The sequence below is a fragment of the Capricornis sumatraensis genome, chromosome 8 (assembly GCF_032405125.1).
Source record: "Capricornis sumatraensis isolate serow.1 chromosome 8, serow.2, whole genome shotgun sequence".
Taxonomy (NCBI): domain Eukaryota; kingdom Metazoa; phylum Chordata; class Mammalia; order Artiodactyla; family Bovidae; genus Capricornis; species Capricornis sumatraensis.
The window spans coordinates 110,856,214-110,876,622 of NC_091076.1; the positions used below are offsets into that span (position 1 = coordinate 110,856,214).

General features: G+C 47.6%; 1 protein-coding gene and 1 long non-coding RNA gene across 5 annotated transcripts in view; one reads left to right on the forward strand and one right to left on the reverse strand.

The window, feature by feature from the left end:
* The window catches only part of ABCA6 (ATP binding cassette subfamily A member 6), a 62,749-nt gene extending 42,912 nt beyond the window's left edge, over positions 1-19,837 (forward strand). For 3 of the 4 annotated variants that reach the window (XM_068976058.1, XM_068976059.1, XM_068976060.1), the window contains 14 exons: positions 2,388-2,507; positions 4,320-4,397; positions 5,575-5,666; positions 7,200-7,317; positions 8,363-8,480; positions 12,129-12,220; positions 12,466-12,644; positions 13,477-13,552; positions 13,627-13,721; positions 14,831-14,950; positions 15,350-15,490; positions 17,537-17,616; positions 19,143-19,198; positions 19,331-19,837. In XM_068976058.1, coding sequence (XP_068832159.1) covers positions 2,388-2,507; positions 4,320-4,397; positions 5,575-5,666; positions 7,200-7,317; positions 8,363-8,480; positions 12,129-12,220; positions 12,466-12,644; positions 13,477-13,552; positions 13,627-13,721; positions 14,831-14,950; positions 15,350-15,490; positions 17,537-17,616; positions 19,143-19,198; positions 19,331-19,432 — 1,467 coding nt within the window. In that variant the 3' untranslated portion in view covers positions 19,433-19,837. Of the gene's footprint in view, positions 1-2,387; positions 2,508-4,319; positions 4,398-5,574; positions 5,667-7,199; positions 7,318-8,362; positions 8,481-12,128; positions 12,221-12,465; positions 12,645-13,476; positions 13,553-13,626; positions 13,722-14,818; positions 14,951-15,349; positions 15,491-17,536; positions 17,617-19,142; positions 19,199-19,330 lie in introns of those variants that run through there. The other variant, XR_011145149.1, reaches the window with a different exon arrangement.
* LOC138082755 (uncharacterized) lies at positions 15,416-17,365 on the reverse strand. Its single transcript, XR_011145150.1, has 3 exons — positions 17,217-17,365; positions 16,586-16,649; positions 15,416-15,830 (listed from the first exon to the last, which is right to left on the reverse strand). It is a non-coding gene; the product is annotated as an uncharacterized lncRNA (long non-coding RNA).
* Positions 19,838-20,409: the final 572 nt, after the last annotated feature.

Consider the following 20,409-nt stretch of genomic DNA (forward strand, 5'->3'; position numbering starts at 1 on the left):
CAGCTCTCAGTTCTTGGAGTAGGAGTCTTGAAATCATGAGAGGAACCCAACCAAAGTCTACCTGCTAAGAAAATGCGTATGGTGTCATCCACTGATTTCTGTAAGACGTTGGCAGCGGATTGTCCTGGTCAGCAGCTAGCTGTTGACTCACCCTTTCTCAGCAGACATCTCTAGGTGGTATTGGGTTGGCCAAAAAGTTAAGATGTTATGGAAGCACCCAAGCGAAACTTTTTGGCCAACCCAGTATTTCTCGGTATTCAGCTGGTAGTGTCTATAGAGATACTTTATTTGAAAGACTGATTTTGAGACAGTCATGAAAATTTGGTACACCAAAGTCTTTCCATTTGTACTTTGCCGTGAGAACTCTTTTTTTTTTTTTTTCCAGCCAACAGACTTAATAATACTGCACAATGTAAACCCAGAAGCTGGGTAAGCAGAACAGAGGTCAGTCTGACTGACAGTTGATTTCTTTTCAGCCCGTACTCTTGGTTTGCATACGTCCAGAAAAGGTGGATGAAACATCCATGCGCACACTTTGTGTTTTCTCGTTGTTTCGGCTGTGAACAAAGTCTCTTTCGGGGCTGGCGATCAGGCGGCATCAGGGTTCTTGGCCAGCAGGGCCTCTGACAGGTCTGCTCCTGCAGAGTGAGTGAGGACTCAGCCATCCTAGTGTGAGCAGCCTCGGAGCCGCTCTTTGAGCTTACTGGTCTTCAGTCCTAGGTCACCAGCAGCCCAGAGTCGTGCTTCCTTTTTCTTTATGTCTTTGCCCAGTCACGCTGTTGGCTCTCGTTGAGCAGAAACTGCTCCAGGCTGAGACTTAGTAAATGCACTTCTAGACAAATGCCCGCTACAGTGTGTCGAGGGAGAAGGCAGCCGTCGGGTTGCCAGGCACTCACTGCTCACCCTGTCTGCACAGATGCGACAGCCTCTCAGATGAGGACTCACTCAGCTTCTCCGGTAGAACCGCGCCTCCCCCTCGGCTTTCGCTGCGGGAGCGGGTGTCTGCAGTGATGCTTTCAGTTGGGAAAAACGAGAAAGAGTTTTCTCAGCAGATTCCAAAGTGTGTCAACTACAACAGTGTATGACAGCGCTTCCAGAACTCGAAACATCAGACTTTGCCAGAGTGGAGCTTCCATGTCTCTCCACTTAGAGAGCAGAGACCGTCCCCCTGTCTCCCCCCGCCCCTCGGCCAGTTCTGTACATAGTAAGGGATGCAGGCCTGGTGAGGACAGGCTTCCTCCAGCGCCTGGTAGAAACGGGCTGGAGTCTGCACTGTCGTACCGTGAATTCCTCAGCGGCAAGCGGATAAACGAACAAACAAGGAAATTTGGCTTTGTTGTTTCTAAGGAGAGGCACGATGATACCAAGGCCTTTCCTGTTAGGTTTGTGGATTAATACGATGACTAAGACCATCTCACTATCTTGTGAATAAGTGAGCCTTAGCAAATAAAGAACCACAGCAAAGAACTGAACTTTTGACACCGAAAAACTACATTGTTTCAAATCGAAATGTATCTACAAATGATTGGAGATCTTTTTTCCCCCTTTATTGCCAATTCATTGTAAATTTATTATGGATGAAAATAAGACAAAGCAGTATTGCAAAAACAAAGTAAATTTTGCAAACTAAAAATTTCTTTCCTTAATATGAAAAATACACCACAGTGTTACAGTGTCATACTTTCTGATTATTTCCCTTTTTCTTTACATTGTCAGTTTCATTTTTTATACCACTGAAAAGGAACCACATATTTACGGAATATTGAAACGTCAGATTTGAAAAATAATGACGATTATCTCACATAATTCTCCTCATTTTATGGAAGGAAAAAATTATTCGGCTTTTGGATTGTTTTTCTTTGATGCTTTAATCCTTTATAATTTCTTTTCTTAAATTTTTTTTATTAAAGTTAGCTCATTTGCAGTGTTGAGTTTGATTTCTGCTGTTCGGCAAAGTGGCTGTCACATACATACTTTCTTTCCCGTTGTGGTTTATCGCAGGACATGGAGCGTCGCTCCCTGTGCGCTGTAGCAGGACCTTGTTTATCCGTCCTGTACATAATAGTTTGTATCAAGTAACCTATTTAAAGTCACACAAAAATTAGTGACCGACTCGGGATAAAACTGAGGTCTCAGTGAGTCTGAACAATTTAGCTCTCACCTTCGTCTCCAGATTTTCCCTCTAAGAATTTCCTGTTAGGAGCGGAAGGTCATACACTTTCTCATAACAAAATCTCCTCCCTTCGCTCCTCCCTCTGAGAGGACTGTGCCTGCACGAGGGAAAGCTCCCGTGTATTTGATCAGAGCGCCTGCCATCTCACGCATTTCCTCAAGTATCAGTGGGCGGCCCACACTAACGGCGCTAACGTGTCGCCCTTGCCTTGTAGGTCACGGTCATCGCGTTTGGCATCATCATGCTATTTGCTCCAGACGTCCCTGTCCTGATAACTTGCATGACTTTAGTTCCCTCAGCAACCTTGAGTGGATTTACAGCTTTTTTGCAACAGGTAAGAAATGTTATCTAATGTGCCATTAATTTTGAATGTGCAGCCTCTTAAAGTCCTTTGCCTAAATCTACAGAGACAGACAGCAGGCTGGTGTTTTCCTGGGAGCTGAGGGGGGAAAGGAATAGGTGTCTCTTTAGGGTGGTGGAAATGTCCCTAAGTCGAATTGCAGTGATGCTCTTGCAGCTCTGCAAATTTACTAAAAAGCTTTGAATCGTACACTTAAAATGAATGAATTTTATGGCATGAGAATTTAACCACAATAAAGCCATTTTGAAAGCTTTGCCAGGAATTACTGGCGGGCAGCAGTTAAGACTCAGCACTTTTACGGTGGAGGGCCCAGGTTCAATCCCTGGTCAGAGAACTAAGATCCCAAAAACCATACCAGGCAGCCAAAAACTAAAAATAAAAGCTTCTGCCATGTGCACTTTACAAAACGTAAGCACTGTCAAATGTATTTAAAACAAATGCCAGATAGAAACATATTGCCTGATTCCTTGGGTATTCATTATCCAGCGTGAGCATATACTCCCATACAATAACACCTACTCATTGAGAAATAGAAGTAAGCTGATGCTGAAGCGCCAGTACTTTGGCCCACTGATGCTGGGAAAGATTGAGGGCAGGAGGAGAAGGGGACAACAGAGGATGAGATGGTTGGATGGCATCACCAACTCAGTGGACATGAGTTTGAGTAAACCCCAGGAGTTGGTGATGGACCGGGAGGCCTGGGGTGCTGCGGTCCATGGGGTCACAAAGAGTCAGACACGACTGAGCGACTGAACACCAAGCAACAGCTTTGCTATGCACTGTCCCAGTAGTTGAGGCGCCACAGCAAGCAGGTGGCACTGGTCCTCCTTTCACCGTTTAGTGGAGACGAAGGCAGAGCAGCCTCAGCCGGTCAGCGCCAGGGGCCTCGAGGTTGCCAAGGAGACAGCGAGGGGCGAGGGCAAGGTTCCGAGCCCAGCTGGGTCCCTGGGGAGCCCAAGGACCCTGCAGGGTCCTGAACAGTGGGCGGGGGCCGGTGGGGGAGGCCAAGGCAGGGACTCAGGAGAGGGTGCATGGGGCGCTGAGGAGGCCGAGGCGCTTCACACAGGAGGAGCCGGCCGGCGAGGCGAGCGGGAGAGCTCGGCCAGGAGCACGCCGTCTGCCCGGAGGTGGTGGCTTAAAGGCAGTCTCGAGGGCCCCCCTGAGCCCGTGTGCTCCCAGGGACCCGGGAAGTCCGCGGCAGACTGCCCTTTCCCTCACTGGCACTGCCTGGAATTCCCTACTGCAAACTCATTCCTTCGCGCGGAGCGTTTCTCTCCTAAGATGCAAGTCGCCCTGTGAGGTGAGATACACCAACCCACGTGTGTCACGCACACGGCTGGGGAGGAATGAGTGACTTTCTGAGCGCGTTGCTGATGAAGAAAGAATCACAGGATGGGACTAATTATTGTGGTGGAAACAGTCGCCCCTGGGACCCAGGACGGCTCCTGGGGCCATTTAGGGCAAAGGTGGAGCCCTAGAACCATTCACCGTGTAGACCCCTCTGTCTGTTACGCTTGAGTAGACGGTCAGCAAACATTAAACCAAAATATCAAGGAAAAATAGAAGGAGGAGATGGACAGACTTAGGTCACCTCCTTGGAGAGGCAGGCAGGGTTGGGTAGGGGTCCTCTCTTTTCTCTGTGGGGAATTGCTTGTCACCAGGGCACATAGTGGGAATCAGACTTAATGAGAGAAATCTCCAATATGTAAAATTCCCTGTTAATTAAATGCAAATAAGAATGCTGATGAATTTCCATTGAGCCTTTTTTTTTTTTTGTCTTTGCAGAGAATCCCTCGATACAGGATAAAATATCAAGGGGCAAATTATGACCTGAGTGCAGCTGACTTTCTAGTGTGCCTAATAGTAAGACGGCTTTTCTACCTCACTGCCCACTTTTTTTGGGGGGGTTATCATTTACCGTAGTAACTCTTTGATCTTGTCTGAAGTGTACCAACTTTGAAAGTGTTTTTAAGATAGTCTTAGACAAAGCAATCACATTCAGATACGATTTTACGTTCTAGTTACTTCTCACATGCATGAATGGACTGTGTAAATCCAGAATGTCACATAAAATTAGATTTTCTTGTTTATCCTGTCTACTGCCTCTCAAATTTGAGAGTTTGTAAAGAAATCCATGCAATACAACTTAAATCCTTTGCAATTAGAGATAAACAAAGCAAAAGTAAAAAATAAAAGGGAAAAGGGAAAATGATTATACTGGTGCATGTGGGCTGAAGAAAATTAGTGTCTGTGCATATGTGGCAGTACTTTTCTAGGCATAGATCAAAACTGGTAGTCCTTGCCCTCATGGGGCTTCAACTCTGGTGGAAGGAGGCAGATAATAAACTAAGAAAATAACATGCTGTGCGAAAGGATGGACTTCAAAAATAAAAGCCCGCAGGAGGCAAGGAAGCGAGCTGTGGGGACGTCACGGGGAGGAAGATTCCCGGAGGAGGCGGGAGAGTGACCCTGGCTTGATGCCGGCGGGTGGCCAGGTGGGTGGGGCAGGGTAGCCACAGGGGGGAGAGTGAAGGTCACAGAGGTAACCGAGCTGAGTGAGGGTGAACAGAGGGGGTGGCTTGGCAATCCTGGGTCACGTCCAGGACTTTGATCTTCCTTTGTGAGGGCGAGGAGCCAGTGGAGTTTTCAGGGAAGTGCCGTGACCTGGCCTATGCTCAAAATACAGCTCCCTCCCGTTGCTGTGTTGAGGGTAGATGTTTGGGGCAAGGGAAGAAGAGAGACCCACAGCCAGGGGCTTCGGTGTTACTGTCAGCAATTACGGCCCGGCAGGGTGGGGGGCAGCCCTGGGTTCCCGGTAACTTTGAAAGGAGAAGCAGGTCACCTGTGCTGACAGACCGGATGTCGGTTGTACAACAGGAAGAAGGAAAGAAGGCGGGTTCCCCGAGCTGGGTTGCCACTATAGAACTGATCTGTACGCATGCCTCGCACCTGTTTTATCTGAAGACAAAAGACCCAAACTATGATTCAGATGTTTCTGATGTGGACTCACCCCTCAGTGTAACTGTTTCTTTGCTCCTAGCCTTACTTTCAGGCTTTGCTCTTCATGTTCGTCCTGCGATGCCTAGAAGCAAAATGTGGAAAGAAAATAATGCAAAAGGATCCTGTTTTCAGGTTGGGATAAAAGTTAATTTCATACTTCATATTGCATTTTAATATTCCTAGGGAGTGGCTGCACCCCCAGCCTCTTAATGCTGATTTGTATGACAGTATGAATAGCATGCTGATTTTCGGCACGGCCGATGGATTTCTGGCTGAACTGCCGGGAAACGGGACACCTAGGCAGGGGCTTCCCTTGTAGCTCAGTCGGTAAAAGAATCTTCCTGCAATGCAGGAAACCCGGGTTTGATCCCTGGGTCGAGAAGAATTCCTGGAGAAGGAAATGGCAACCCACTCTAGTATTCTTGCCTGGAGAATCCCAAGGACAGAGGAGCCTGGCGGGCTATAAGTGCATGGGGTGGCGAGAGTCGGACACGACTGAATGACTAAGTCACCCCCACCAGGCAGAGTTCTGCCATTAGTCAGCTGAAGGGAGCTTTCAAGCTCTCAAAAATTTAATGAGAACTCAAATACTTGTTTGACTTATGCATAGAATGCTAGATTTCTGACTAAAAAAAAAAGATATTCTGTAAGCAAGAAAGGGCTACTGTATAGCACAGGGACCTGGGACCTGTGGTCAATATCTTATAATAAGTAACAAAGGAAAATAATCTGAAAAATAATAAATGTATGTACGTGTAACTGAATCACCTTGCCATGCACCTGAAACATTGTAAGTCAACTATACTTCAATAGAGTATATCTACTGAGAAAAGCATTTTAATGAGAACTCAAATATGCCCTTTTCCCACTCAAGAGGCTCACACATGCCCGACCAGAGGGATAGGATGGAGTTGGTTTGGCCGCACAACTCAGAGTGTTTCAGCAGGGGAGGGACTCTAGTAAGGGTCACAGTCAAGACAGGAACACTGGGGTGGGGGGGCTGCCATTCCCTTCTCCAGGGATCTTCCTGACCCAGGGATCGAACCCAGGTCTCTGGCACTGCAGGCAGCTTCTGAGCCACCAGGGAAGCGCCAAACAGTGAAGGATACCAGGCAGATACTGGGTGTGAGTAACATGGGCTCAGAGTCAGCAGAGAAGAATGCAGGGGACCTGATTTTCAAAGCTGATAAATTTGAAAGGGTCAGAGACGCTCGTTAGGAGAACCACAGCAACACGGAGAAGGGGGTTCAACTGCAGGGGTGGGCCTTCCTGGCCAAAGAAGACTTGCTGTCCATAGTCAGCCTCATCACCAGCTTGTTGAAAGGACCACGGGGAAGTCACAGAGAAGCTGACTTTTCTTAGCTTTTTACCTTGTATAACGGTGCGGGCGACCCCAGTGAGATAGTTTCAGGTGAGCAGCAAAGCAACTCCACCCAGCATATGCCTGTATCCGTTCCCCCTCAAGCTCCCCGCCCGTCCAGGCTGCCACACGATGCTGAGCTCCCTGGACGTGCAGCAGGAGCTCGTTGGTTACCCGCTTTTACTATAGCTGGGTGTGCAAGTCTATGGGGGCACATGGAAGGGATAGTTAGAGAAGCTGATGTTTGAGGCATCTTTGACACCTACCAAAAAAATCGCATGCTGTCTACTTCATCTTTTCTGTAGAATTTCCCCCCAAAGCAGAGATGCTCGTTCAAACGCAGAAAAACCTGTAGCTGAAGACGAAGATGTCCAAGCAGAAAGAATAAGAACAGCCACCGCCCTGAACACGTCAATAGAGGAGGTGGGGACGCAAGTGGCCAAATGGGTGTTAATGGAATGCTCAGCAGCTCAGGAGTAGAGGTTGAGGTGCTGGGTTTCGTTGAGAAAGTCTGGAGTTGGGTGTGTGTCGTGCTCAGCGGTGTCTGACTGTGTGACCCCAGGGACGGCAGCCCGCCAGGCTCCCCCGTCCCTGGGATTCTCCGGGCAAGAACGCTGGAGCGCGCTGCCATGTCCGCCTCCGGGGGATCTTCCTGACCCAGGGACTGAACACGCGTGGCTTGCATCTCCTGCACTGCAGGCGTGTTCTTTACTACTGACCACCAGGGAATCCATGCATTTATGTAACTCCTAAATATGCAGGCACTTCTTTCAAAGTCCTTGATGCTCCAAGAAGAATGCAAATCACACTGGTTTCATCTTTGTTTGTTTGTTTGAGGAAAATGGCCTTGGATGTGTAGAGCTGCGATTTCAAACCCCCAGTTTCATGAGTCAAAGAATTTACGGGAGATTTGTTATAGAATGCCGGGTAGAGATTAAGATTTTAAGGATTACTCTTTGATTTTGATGTGGGAGGTATTCACATGACTTTAGACACTTCTGTTATTGAAAGGCAAGCAGCCAGCCTGAAATGATGCTGTTCGATGCTCATTTGATACTAATGATACTCAGTCCACTGATTTTTTGTTTGTCTCATAGATAAGTTTATTTGTGATATAGTTCAGATTCCACGTAGAAGTGATTTCATGTGACGTTTGTCTGTATCTTTCTGACTCACCTTCACTTAGTGTGACCATCTCTGGGTCCACCCATGTTGCTGCAAACGCCATGATTTCATTCTTTTTATAACTGAGTAATATTTATATTCTCTACTCATTCATCTGTTTTTAGCAAGAAGTATTGTCAGCACCCACGAGTGCATGCTACATTTGAGACAAGCAACGTGGATTGCCCTTGACGCAAACATGGTTTGGTTCATGACAGAGGGCAAGAGAGGTTCCAGGAGGCAGAGCACAGAAATGAAAAGTGACTGCTGCTTAAGGGGAAACTCACGCTGTTCTCTGTTCCAGAAACCGGTCATAATTGCTAGCTGTCTGCACAAAGAATATGCAGGCCAGAAGAAAAGGTGCTTTTCAAGAAGGAGGAAGAAGACAGCAGTGAGAAACATCTCCTTCTGTGTTAAAAAAGGTTCGGAACAGTCACTGTTTAAATTCGCCATTATTTTTAGAAATAATACCCCCTGAACATCGAGGTTATCGACACCGTTGTATTTGTTGAAGCGTTCATTCACTCATTCAACATATGTTTTTTTGAGTGTGCCAGGGGCTGTTTAAGAATCCGGAAAGATAATTATGAAACAAATAAACAAATGCATGACCTCATAGCTTTTGCATCCCCAGAGGGCTCACTAGACAAAAATGACTTATCAAGAGAAGTTTCAGATGTCACACTGGCAGGTTCTACAGGGAACATTCAAATCTGTGAAATGACCTGAGTGACTCGGGGCCACGTTCACTTAGGGCTGGAGGCGGAAAGCCTCAGTTGCTCAGTCGTGTCCGACTCTTTGCGACCCCATGGACTGTGGCCCACCAGGCTCCTCTGTCCATGGATTCTCCAGGCAAGAATACTGGAGAGGCTTGCCATTCCCTTCTCCAGGGATCCCCCCAACACGTGGATTGAACCCAGGTCTCATGCATTGCACGTGGATTCTTTACCATCTGAGCCACCAGGGAAGCTTAGGGTTCAGTCAGTCAGTTCAGTCGCTCAGTCGTGTCTGACTCTTTGTGACCCCATGAATCGCAGTACGCCAGGCCTCCCTGTCCATCACCAACTCCCGGAGTTCACCCAAAACCACGTCCTTCGAGTCCGTGATGCCATCCAGCCATCTCATCCTCTGTCGTCCCCTTCTCCACCTGCCCCCAATCCTTCCCAGCATCAGAGTCTTTTCAAAGGAGTCATCTCTTTGCATGAGGTGGCCAAAGTATCGGAGTTTCAGCTTTAGCATCAGTCCTTCCAATGAACACCTAGGACTGATCTCCTTTAGAATGGACTGGTTGGATCTCCTTGCAGTCCAAGGGACTCTCAAGAGTCTTCTCCAATACCACAGTTCCAAAGCATCAATTCTTCTGCGCTCAGCTTTCTTCACAGTCCAACTCTCATATCCATACATGACCACTGGAAAAACCATAGCCTTGGCTAGATGGACCTTTGTTGGCAAAGTAATGTCTCTTGTTTTTAATATGCTATCTAGGTTGGTCATAACTTTCCTTCCAAGGAGTAACTGTCTTTTAATTTCATGGCTGCAATCACCATCTGCAGTGATTTTGGAGCCCAAATAATAAAGTCTGACACTATTTCCACTGTTTCCCCATCTATTTCCCATGAAGCGATGGGACCAGATGCCATGATCTTTGTTTTCTGAATGTTGAGCTTTAAGCCAACTTTTTCACTCTCCTCTTTCACTTTCATCAAGAGGCTTTTTAGTTCCTCTTCACTTTCTGCCAGAAGGGTGGTGTCATCTGCATATCTGAGGTTATTGAGATTTCTCCTGGCAATCTTGATTCCAGCTTGTGCTTCTTCCAGCCCAGTGTTTCTCATGATGTACTCTGCATAGAAGTTAAATAAGCAGGGTGACAATATACAGCCTTGACGTAGTCCTTTTCTTATTTGGAACCAGTCTGTTGTTCCATGTCCAGTTCTAACTGTTGCTTCCTGACCTGCATACAGATTGCTCAAGAGGCAGGTCAGGTGGTCTGGTATTCCCATCTCTTTCAGAATTTTCCACAGTTTATTGTGATCCACACAGTCAAAGGCTTTGGCATAGTCAATAGAGCAGAAATAGATGTTTTTCTGGAACTCTCTTGCTTTTTCCATGATCCAGCAGATGTTGGCAATTTGATCTCTTGTTCCTTTGCCTTTTCTAAAAAGCCAACTTGAACATCTGGAAGTTCACGGTTCACGTATTGCTGAAGCCTGGCTTGGAGAATTTTGAGCATTACTTTACTAGCGTGAGAGATGAGTGCAATTATGTGGTAGTTTGACCATTTTTTGGCATTGCCTTTCTTTGGGATGGGAATGAAAACTGACCTTTTCCAGTCCTGTGGCCACTGCTGAGTATTCCAAATTTGCTGGCATATTGAGTGCAGCACTTTCACAGCATCGTCTTTCAGGGTTTGAAACAGCTCAACTGGAATTCCATCACCTCCACTATCTTTGTTTGTAGTGATGCTTTCTAAGGCCCACTTGACTTCACATTCCAGGATGTCTGGCTCTAGATGAGTGATCACACCATCGTGATTATTTTAGTAGTGAAGATCTTTTTTGTACAGTTCTTCTGTGTATTCTTACCACCTCTTCTTAATATCTTCTGCTTCTGTTAGGTCCGTACCATTTCTGTCTTTTATCGAGCCCATCTTTGCATGAAATGTTCCCTTGCTATCTCTAATTTTCTTGAAGAGATCTCTAGTCTTTCCCATTCTGTTGTTTTCCTCTATTTCTTTGCATTGATCGCTGAAGAAGGCTTTCTTATCTCTTCTTGCTATTCTTTGGAACTCTGCATTCAGATGCTTATATCTTTCCTTTTCTCCTTTGCTTTTTGCCTCTCTTCTTTTCACAGCTATTTGTAAGGCCTCCCCAGACAGCCATTTTGCTTTTTTGCATTTGTTTTCCATGGGGATGGTCTTGATCCCTGTCTCCTGTACAATGTCACGAACCTCATTCCATAGTTCATCAGGCACTCTATCTATCAGATCTAGTCCCTTAAATCTATTTCTCACTTCCACTGTATAATCATAAGGGATTTGATTTAGGTCATACCTGAATGGTCTAGTGGTTTCCCTAGCTTAGGGTTAGGGAAGACTTTTCTTGAGCAGAGACAGTTAGGCCAAATCCAGGTGATGACAGGCTTCAGGTCAGTGTAGTGATAAAGAACCCACCTGCCAGCACAGGAGACATGAGAGACCTGGGTTCAGTCCCTGGGTCGGGAAGATTCCCGGAGGAGGGCATGGCAACCCACTCCAGTATTCTTGCCTGGAGAAACCCATGGACAGAGGAGCCTGGCGGGCTGCAGTCCATGGGGTTCACACAGGGTCAGACACGACTGAAGCGACTTGGCACAGCTCAGCACTAGATGATAAGAAGGTACCAGCGATGTTCGCATGCAGAGATAAGAGCATCCCAGACGGAGGAAACAGCGAGGGCTCAGACCCAGGTGTGCCTTTGGAGTGGGTAAGGCGCTCAGAGGGGCCAGCAGATGCTCTGTGATCGGAAGGGATGCTCTCAGAGGTGAGCAGTACCCACGGGGTCTCAGGCCACTTGAGCAGAATGCCTCTAGAGGGTTTTTGTCACCATTTAATTGATACTTTGAAAAATATTTCACCCTGGCTATTATTTGTCCATGAATTTGGGTGGTGGACAAGTTAAGAGGCTTTCATATCATCGTACCATCACAGATGAAAGATGATAATGACTCAGACACAGGTGGTGGAGTTTGAGATGGAGGAAAGGTGCCTGGCTCCCCAGGTTTAGGAATTGCTTAGGTCCTCAGCAGGTCAGCCGTCAGCCGTATAAAAAATTATGGGCACCTTTTTCCACTGGAAAAGTAATCTGAAAAAAGACCCATATATGGACAGCAAATGTCAGTCTCTAAGCTTTTTTTTCAAAATGTTTTATCTAATTATAGGGGTTAAAGAACATGTTTTGGTGACATGAATTACACATATGATGTAAATTTCAAAATGGCAATGGAGCTGAACGTGTATCTCAGAAAGCTGCTGAAGAAGCAGATTTATGTTATTGTTTGACTTCCAGTCCTGATGGCGGGTGCCTCTCTTTCAGGAGAAATTTTGGGGTTGCTGGGACCTAGCGGTGCTGGTAAAAGCTCGTCTGTCAGAATGATATCTGGGATGACGACGCCAACGGCTGGAGAGGTAGCGCAAATGAAGATGGGGTTTCCGCTCCCCAAGTAGACATGATGTAACAGAGGTGACGTCCTTGTGAGGCTGTGCTGCGAGTGGTTTAAATAGCTTTCTGTAATAAATATACGGGGTGACTTCTGTAGGATTTCTTTGATGTTCAAAAACTTGAGGCATTTGTTAGCCGCAGGTCAGTTTCTTGAGGAATCACGTGGCTGAAGACGGGCTTGCACGTTTCTGAAACCAGCGCACTTTCTCAGGTCGAGCTGACGGGGTACGGTTCGGATCCAGGTCAGCAGGGGGACGCCAGCATCCGGTTCCTGGGCTACTGTCCCCAGGAGAACGTGCTGTGGCCCAGCCTGACCACGCGCGACCATCTGGAGGTGTTTGCCGCCGTGAAAGGGCTGCAGCGAGCAGACGCCCGAGTGGCCATCTCACGGTACTGCACGCCCGTGAGGCTCCTCTGTGCCGAGGCTGATAAGGAGTGGGGAGTAGGGGGCCATCTCCATCCTCCGGGAGCCGCAGGGGTGGAGCGGGGATGGAGGCCAGGGGCCAAACCCTGCATCCCCGGCTGGGGGGCATTTAACAGTAAACGGCGTAGAGTAGTTGTCGGTGTTCAATGAAACGCAGGGTATCACTAACACGTGGAATCTAAACTGTGGCACAAACGAACTTCTCGAAGGCACAGGAATAGACTCACAGAGAACAGACTTGTGCTTGCCCGGGGACCCGGAGATATGGAGGGATGGAGAGAGAGCCTGGGCTTGGCGGGTGCCAGCTCTCACACACAGAATGGATGAATAACAAAGTCCTCCTGTACAGCCCAGGGGACTCTAGTCAGTATCCTGGGTTAGACCGTAAGGGAAAAGAATATGGAAAAGGACGTGCATTCGTGTAGCTGACTCACTGTGCTGTGCGGCAGATATTAACACGACATTGTAAATCAGCTACGCTTCAACAAAATAAATTGAAAAAATGTTGACTGAATGAATGATCATGAATAATCACCTATTTCATGAGAATTCAAGTTAGTTTTAAAATTTTTTTATGAGATGTAAATCTTTCGTATTCAGAATAAACTTTATTCTTTGATGGTTAGATTTTTAATTTTTTTTTTAGTTGGAGGAGAATTGCTTTGCAGCGTTGCGTTGACGGTTAGTTCTGAGAGTGATGGCGCCAAGGAGGGGACCCGGGGCCGTAACCCCTGCGTATGGTTTACCTTCTCTCCACATCGTCTCCTGATCTCACCATCTGACCCTGTTTCCCGCCAGGCTGGTGGACGCCTTCAAGCTGCATGAACAGCTGAACGTTCCCGTGCAGAAGTTACCAGGAGGGGCAGCCAGAAAGGTGCGTGTGTCCGGCGGGCTTCCTCTGCGGGTGGCGGGTGGTGGCAGGAACAGCCCCGTGTCTCTGCCTTGCAGCTGTGTTTTGTGCTGAGCCTCCTGGGAGACCCACCCATCCTGCTTTTGGATGAGCCGTCCACGGGCTTGGACCCCACGGAGCAGAAGCAGCTGTGGTGAGCAGTGCCCGCAGGGCCAGGAGGAGGGGCCTTCCGTGAAAGGAGCGTTTTTAAGCTGACCTTGGAAATGCAGATCCACTGACCCCTAGCTGAGCGGAGACAACTCGCAGGACCTGGGAAACCAGTGTTTAACAAGTAGATTCTCCCAGGGGCTTCCCTGGTGGCTCAGCAGTAAGGAACCCGCCTGCCGACAAAGGGGACGGGACTTCGGTCCCTGGGTCGGGAAGATCCCTGGAAGAGGGCATGGCAGCCCGCTCCAGTGTTCCTGCCTGGAGAGCCCCGTGGACGGGGAGCCTGGCGGGCTCGGACACGACCGAGCAACTGAGCAGCACATCCCCTCGTAGGGCACCAGCTTCGAGCGGCGTTCACGTGGGGTTAGAAAACCTCTCAAGATCTTGCTGGCGTTTTAGGTCTTGCGATTTGGAATGTAGATTAATTTTGCCGATTATTGAGATGTCTGTGACTTTTTTCTTAGGAACTATTGGCTTGCTAATACATTTTCCTCCTTTGCTTTTTTCTCCCCCCGCCTCTACCTAACCTGTTAAATTTGTTAATCTAGATTTTCTTTCAATAGGTTTTAAATTCTTCTTATGTTCCTGTCGAGGACTTTATATTTGGAGTTATAAAACCCTCCAGTCCACGTTCATATTTGTGTCTGTCCAGTATCTTCCCAACCTTTTAAAAGAACTTTGTTATGGAAATTTTATGCAAATGGAAAGAGAATCATATATGCCTCTATCAGCCACATGCTCTCCATGTAAGGCCAATCTTTCTTCGCCTTTGCCTCCACCCACTTCCTTTTGCTGCTTTCCAGTTATTTTGAAGCAAATGCTAGGCAGCATACCCTTCATTTATAAACATTTTAGTTAACTTCTGCCAAAGAAATGAAATTTTCTTTTTTTTTAGCTTAACCAGAATGCCATTAACACACCTAAAAACACCTAAAAACTTTTATCAAAACCTTGTATGTAATCACATTTTCCTGTTTGGTTTTTTAAGTTTAGAATTTAAATATGATTCATGAATTGTGTTTTATCCGTAAAATTGCCGTTCCGTCTCTATTCTCTCCCTTTTAAAATACGGCGTTACTGTTGGGGCTCATTCAGGCAGACGATCCAGAGAGCCGTCAGAAACACGGCGCGGGGGGCCCTGCTGACCACCCACTCCATGGCTGAGGCGGAGGCCGTGTGCGACCGTGTGGCCATCATGGTGTCCGGCAGGCTGAGGTGGGTGCCGGCCAAGCCTGCCCTGGATTTCTAAACGAGGCTTGCTATGAAAGGGCCAGGCTTGCCCAGTGGCTCAGCGGTAAAGAATCTGAGATGCAGGTTGGATCCCTGGTTCTGGGTGATCCTCTGGAGAAAGAAATGGCAGCCCACTCCAGTGTTCTTGCCTGGAGAATCCCATGAGCAGAAGAGCCTGGCGGGCTACAGTCCATGGGGTCGCAAACACCTGGACACAACTTAGCCACTAACCAGCAACAACATGAAAAGGGCAAAACCACTGTAACCAGCTGACACTCTTCCCCCCTCCTTCAGGGACCCCTTTCCCTAGATCTGAAATTTAGGAATAACAGGACAGAATCCCAGGGCGAGGTTTTTCCAGCATGTCTTCCTTCTCGTTTACAGATGCATCGGCTCCATCCAACACCTGAAAAACAGCCTTGGCAAGGATTACATTCTGGAATTAAAGCTGAAGGAGGCTTCCCAGGGGATGTCGGTCCACACGGAGGTCCTGCGGCTTTTCCCTCAGGCCGCCCAGCAGGAAAGGTGAAGGCGCTCTTGGTTGTGGAGGAGCAGGTTGGCTTTTCCCATCCATGGTTCCTTCTCTGCTCCGTGAGCACTTCAGGGCGATGAGACTTCAGCATCAAGGGAGGGACCTCAGAAACGGATTTAAGCCTTCCCGATCATAGGAGATTTGTGAGAGTCCCCAGAAAGATGTGCCCCCCTCCCCCACAGGGAGGCCTGGGGACACTGGCCTGGGCCTCCGCGGCCACCCGAGGCTGGTCCCCAGGTCTGGAGCGGGACTTGGAAAAACCGGAGAGGCAGTTCTGATGACCTGAATCTTCAGAGAAGCGCAGCCAGCCTGGGACACCTTCCCCAGGCTTCCCTGTAAATATTTAAAAGATGCAAATATTTACCATCTTAAAGACACAACTGTTCAGGGGGAATCGGCCCCATCGGAAACGGCAACCGGGATCATCAACGCATGTCCCTTTAGTGGGGTTTCCCTGCCTCACAGTGAAGAACAGAGGGGAGTGTGTGAGCATAGAGGCAGAGGGGTGTGGCTTTTAAGGGGAGGGCAGGGAGCTGGGGCAGGAGCTGAATTTGAAATTCCTTGTGGGGAGAAGCCACGGAAGAAGCAGGGCGTAACACCGAGTACAAAGTAACAGAATTATCTAGCGGCGTGCGGGGTACAAAGTAACGGAATTATCTAGCGGGGTGCGGGGGCGCAGACTCAGCCCCGTTCCCAGACCCTCGAGCCGCAGCTTTGATGCGGATGGAGAGGCAGGAGAGGCGGGCTGGGCGGAGACCAGGGTCTGAGCGGCCGGGGGCTTCACAGTCTGTCTGGAAGGAGCCGTGCATGGGCCTGAGGTGACAGGGGCAGAAATCAGCCCCGGCACTTCCGCTCCTTCGAGCTGGGTCAACTGCAGGTTGGCACAAGCCGTCGGCCCGCCTCCCTCTACAAGGATTGCTGCTGCAGCTGCGGCCCTCCAACGCCCCCGAGAGCGTTCCAGGGGAGGGCAGGCATGAGGCATCTGTGCTCCGGAGAAACAGCTCCGGTCCTCAGATGGTTAGATGTTCTCAGGAGCCCATTTTACGAGCCCAGCTCTTGCACCTCCCCGCATCTAGAAAAGCACTAACCTCCTTTATGGTGATGACGGCTCCTCGTGGTCAGCAGCAACCGTCACCGGACCAGCAGAATCCTCTGCAAAAAAAAACACGTGCCTGATTGCACGTACCCCCCCCCCCCCCCCCCCACCAGAATCACCTCCATGCCGACCTTGCCCCGCCGCCTCTTCGGAGCAGTGTCTCAGAGCGACCTCAGGCGCTGCCTCTCAGGCGATAGTCCTCATTTTGCCCCAAATCAAACTTGACTCACAGCTCTCACGTCGTGCTTTTCTTTTTCACATGTAAAGCCGTCTCAGTCCCCCCACTGTTATGACCCTCCCTCTCAACCATGTGTCTCTTGCCTTTGCTTTCTGGTTACAAGGATGACATGTTGGGATTAGTTCTAAATGACTCAAACTCATCAAAGGGATTCATTCAGATTGCCTGTGTGGCACGAGAAAAAGGTTTGAATAAACTAAACTGAGCGTTGTTGTTCAGTTGCTAAATGGTGTCTGACTCTTTGCAACCCCGTGGGCTGCAGCATGCCAGACTCCCCTGTCCTTCACTGTTTCCTGGAGTTTGCTCAAATTCATGTCCATCGAGTCGGTGATGCCATCCAACCATCTCATCCTCCCTTGCTCTCTTCTCCTGCCCTCCATCTTACCCCGCATCAGGGTCTTTTCCAGTGAGTCAGCTCTTTGCATCAGATGGTCGAAGAATTGGAGCATAAATGTAATTATACTGGGTCATTTCCAGGAGAATTATCTCCAGCCGCCAGCCAACAAAGCCACTGCAAGAAATATCTATTGAAATTTATCTTATTGTTTCATACTGAAGCCAAGTGTTAATTTGCATTCATTTTATCTGTTAATAAATTTTTTAATAATAAAATTTATTTACTAACTTTTAACATCAGCAGTTTTTTTGATGGTCATTTTCCCCCTTGAAACTCAAGATAAAGTGTGACACTGTTTCTGCCTCCAGGTACTCCTCCTTCTCGGCTTACAGACTGCCTGTGCGGGACGTTCAGCCCCTCTCCCAGGCCTTTCACAAGTTAGAGACAGGTAAGAATGGCCATTTTTAAGTAAAACCCTTGAAGAATTAGTTCTTACCTTAATAATGTTCATTCTTCAATTGATGTGAAGTCGATTCACACTGTTATATCTGTTTCAGGCCTACAAAGTAGTGGTTCAAAGCTTTTGTAGATTATACTCGCTTTAAAATTAGTGCAAAATACCGGCTGTATCCCCTGTGCTGCACAGTATATCCTTGTAGTTTTTACTTTATGTGAGATATTTAGATACACAGCACACCTTCTTTATCCGCTCATCTGTCGATGGACACTTAGTTTGCGTCCCTATCTTAGCTATTGTAGACAGCACTGTTTTTGAACATTGGAGTGTATGAATCTTCTTGAATTGGTGTTTTCACTTTCTTTAGATCACAGAGTAGTTCTATTTTTAGAACAAGCTGCAAGCTAGGAGACATTGGTAAAGCTACGTAACCCCTGTGTGTCTAGATGGCTCGTCTCTAAGTGAAAGGTAGTATCAGTGGCCACTTGGCAGAATTACCAGGAGGACTGAGTAAGTTCATCTGGAAGAGCCCAGGACGGTGCCTGACTCCCCATGTTTGAGATGAAAGAACTCTCTGGCTTGCTTTCTTGCTCTTCCCAACACTCCAGACACGCCTGCCTGCTCCTGCGCCAGGCCTCACACTCCAATCCTTCTCCCGGAATTCTGCTCCTTAAACACCCAGGCTGTTCCTCGCTCCTTTTAGGTTTATCCTCAATCATCACCTTACTGCTGTGGCTTCCTTAAAACCATCCTGGAAAAAGAGCACCAACATCCCTTATTTCCTAGATAGATCTTTTCTCCAGAGTAGCTACTATTATTTACTTTATTACACATGTAAGTGCCTCTTTAGAATGCAAACGGCATGAAGGCAGAGGTTCAGGCTTTGCCTCATCTCTACTGCTCCGTCCCTGGCACCCAGGGGTGGCTCGTGCACAGAGGATCCTCAGTGTGTAAACGGTGAGCCGTGCACCCGTGAGTGTGTGTGGAGCACATCTGATGGCCGGTCTCACGCAGATCTCCTGGTGGGGAAGCCCGGCAGAGAGACAGGCCTTCAGAGGAGCTGGCCGTAGCACAGTGACGCAGGACTTTGAGATCTTTTTAAAGGGAATGCGATGGAACTGCAACCTTCCTCATGTGTAAGAATGTATCGGTGAATTCCTCAGCCCCTCAAGGAACTTAGCTGGCTCCCCAAGATACACCCACTAAGTAATAGGTTGGGTATGAAGTTCGTTTGAGTTTTTCCATAAGATGTTACGAAAGAACTCTGTGGCCCACCCAGTAGTAAACCATATTATCGGTAAGTAACGTGAGAAAATTCTAATATCAAGATGAGTTTAATATGTATTTATACCGACACTATGACTTTTCACTTTCATTCTTTCACCAAGCATTTGTTCATTCCGTTCTGTGTTCCATTTATATTCATTACTGGCACTTTTATTTCAGATGACTTTGAAAAGATGGTTGGTAATAAATAAATTGCAAGCATCTACTACCAGTCTTTTTTTTTTTTTCAGTGAAACGTAACTTTAACCTGGAAGAATACAGCCTCTCTCAGTGCACCTTGGAAAAGGTGAGTCGCCCCGTGTGGTCTGGCGTCGTTCCTGTAAATTTCACATAAAAGTCCCATGTATATTCCCTGTTTCTTTTGAGGCCAATCAACAGCTTGCTTATTGTTTTTCCTTCTTCTTTGCCTCCCATTCAGGTGTTCATAGAACTTTCTAAGGAGCAGGAGCTGGGAAATGTCGATGAAGAGGTTGATACAACCATGAGATGGAAACTCCTCTGCCCCTCAGAGGGCCCGTGAAGCCTCCAGCCTGATCGTTCTCTGTTGATGTGATTTAAGCTCATGCCATATGTAACAATTAGCAGCATATATAATTTTAAAACGGCTTCCCAGTTGGTGCTAGTGGTAAAGAACTTGCCTGCCAATGCAAGCGACACAAGAGACGCGGGATGCATCCCTGGGTTGGGAAGATCCCTTGGAGGAGGGCACGGCAACCCACTCCAGTGTTCTTGCCTGGAGAACCCCCTGGCCAGAGGGGCCTGGTGAATAGCACAGGGAACCTGTACTCAGGGCTCTGTGGTGACCTGAATGGGAAGGAAATCCAAAAAGGAGGAGTTGTATGTATATGCGTAACTAACTCTCTTTGCTGTACTGTGGAAACTCACAACATTGTAAAGCAACTATACTTCAATAAAAATGAATAACAGACATAGCTTTTATAAAGTAAAAAAATAAAAAATTTTAAATTATGTAGTGCAAAGGTTGTTTATGTCCAGTGTGAAATAGATTGCTTTCCAATTTCAAGATGGTAGTTAGGCAAAAGGTAAGACAGGGAAAATATATCTCAAAGACCTAGTAAACTTCCAGTAAAAAAAAAATTGACTAGAAGGCAGGCCATATTTGACCAATGTATTAGCTGAAAATTTCCTAGAGCTTAAAAACAGATACAAGTTCTTTGACTTTTTTTTTAATGGAAGTATAGTTGATATATGGGGCTTCTCTGATAGCTCAGTTGCTAAAAAACCTGCCTTCAATGCAGGAGACCCCCATTCAATTCCTGGGTCAGGAAGATCTGGAGAAGGGAAAGGCTACCCACTCCAGTATTCTTGGGCTTCCCTTGTAGCTTAGCTGGTAATGAATCTGCCTGCAATGCAGGAGGCCTGGGTTCGATCCCTGGGTTGGGAAGATCCCTTGGAGAAGGGAAAGGCTACCCACTCCAGTATTCTGGCCTGAAGAAGTCCATGGACTGTATAGTCCATGGCGTCACAAAGAGTCAG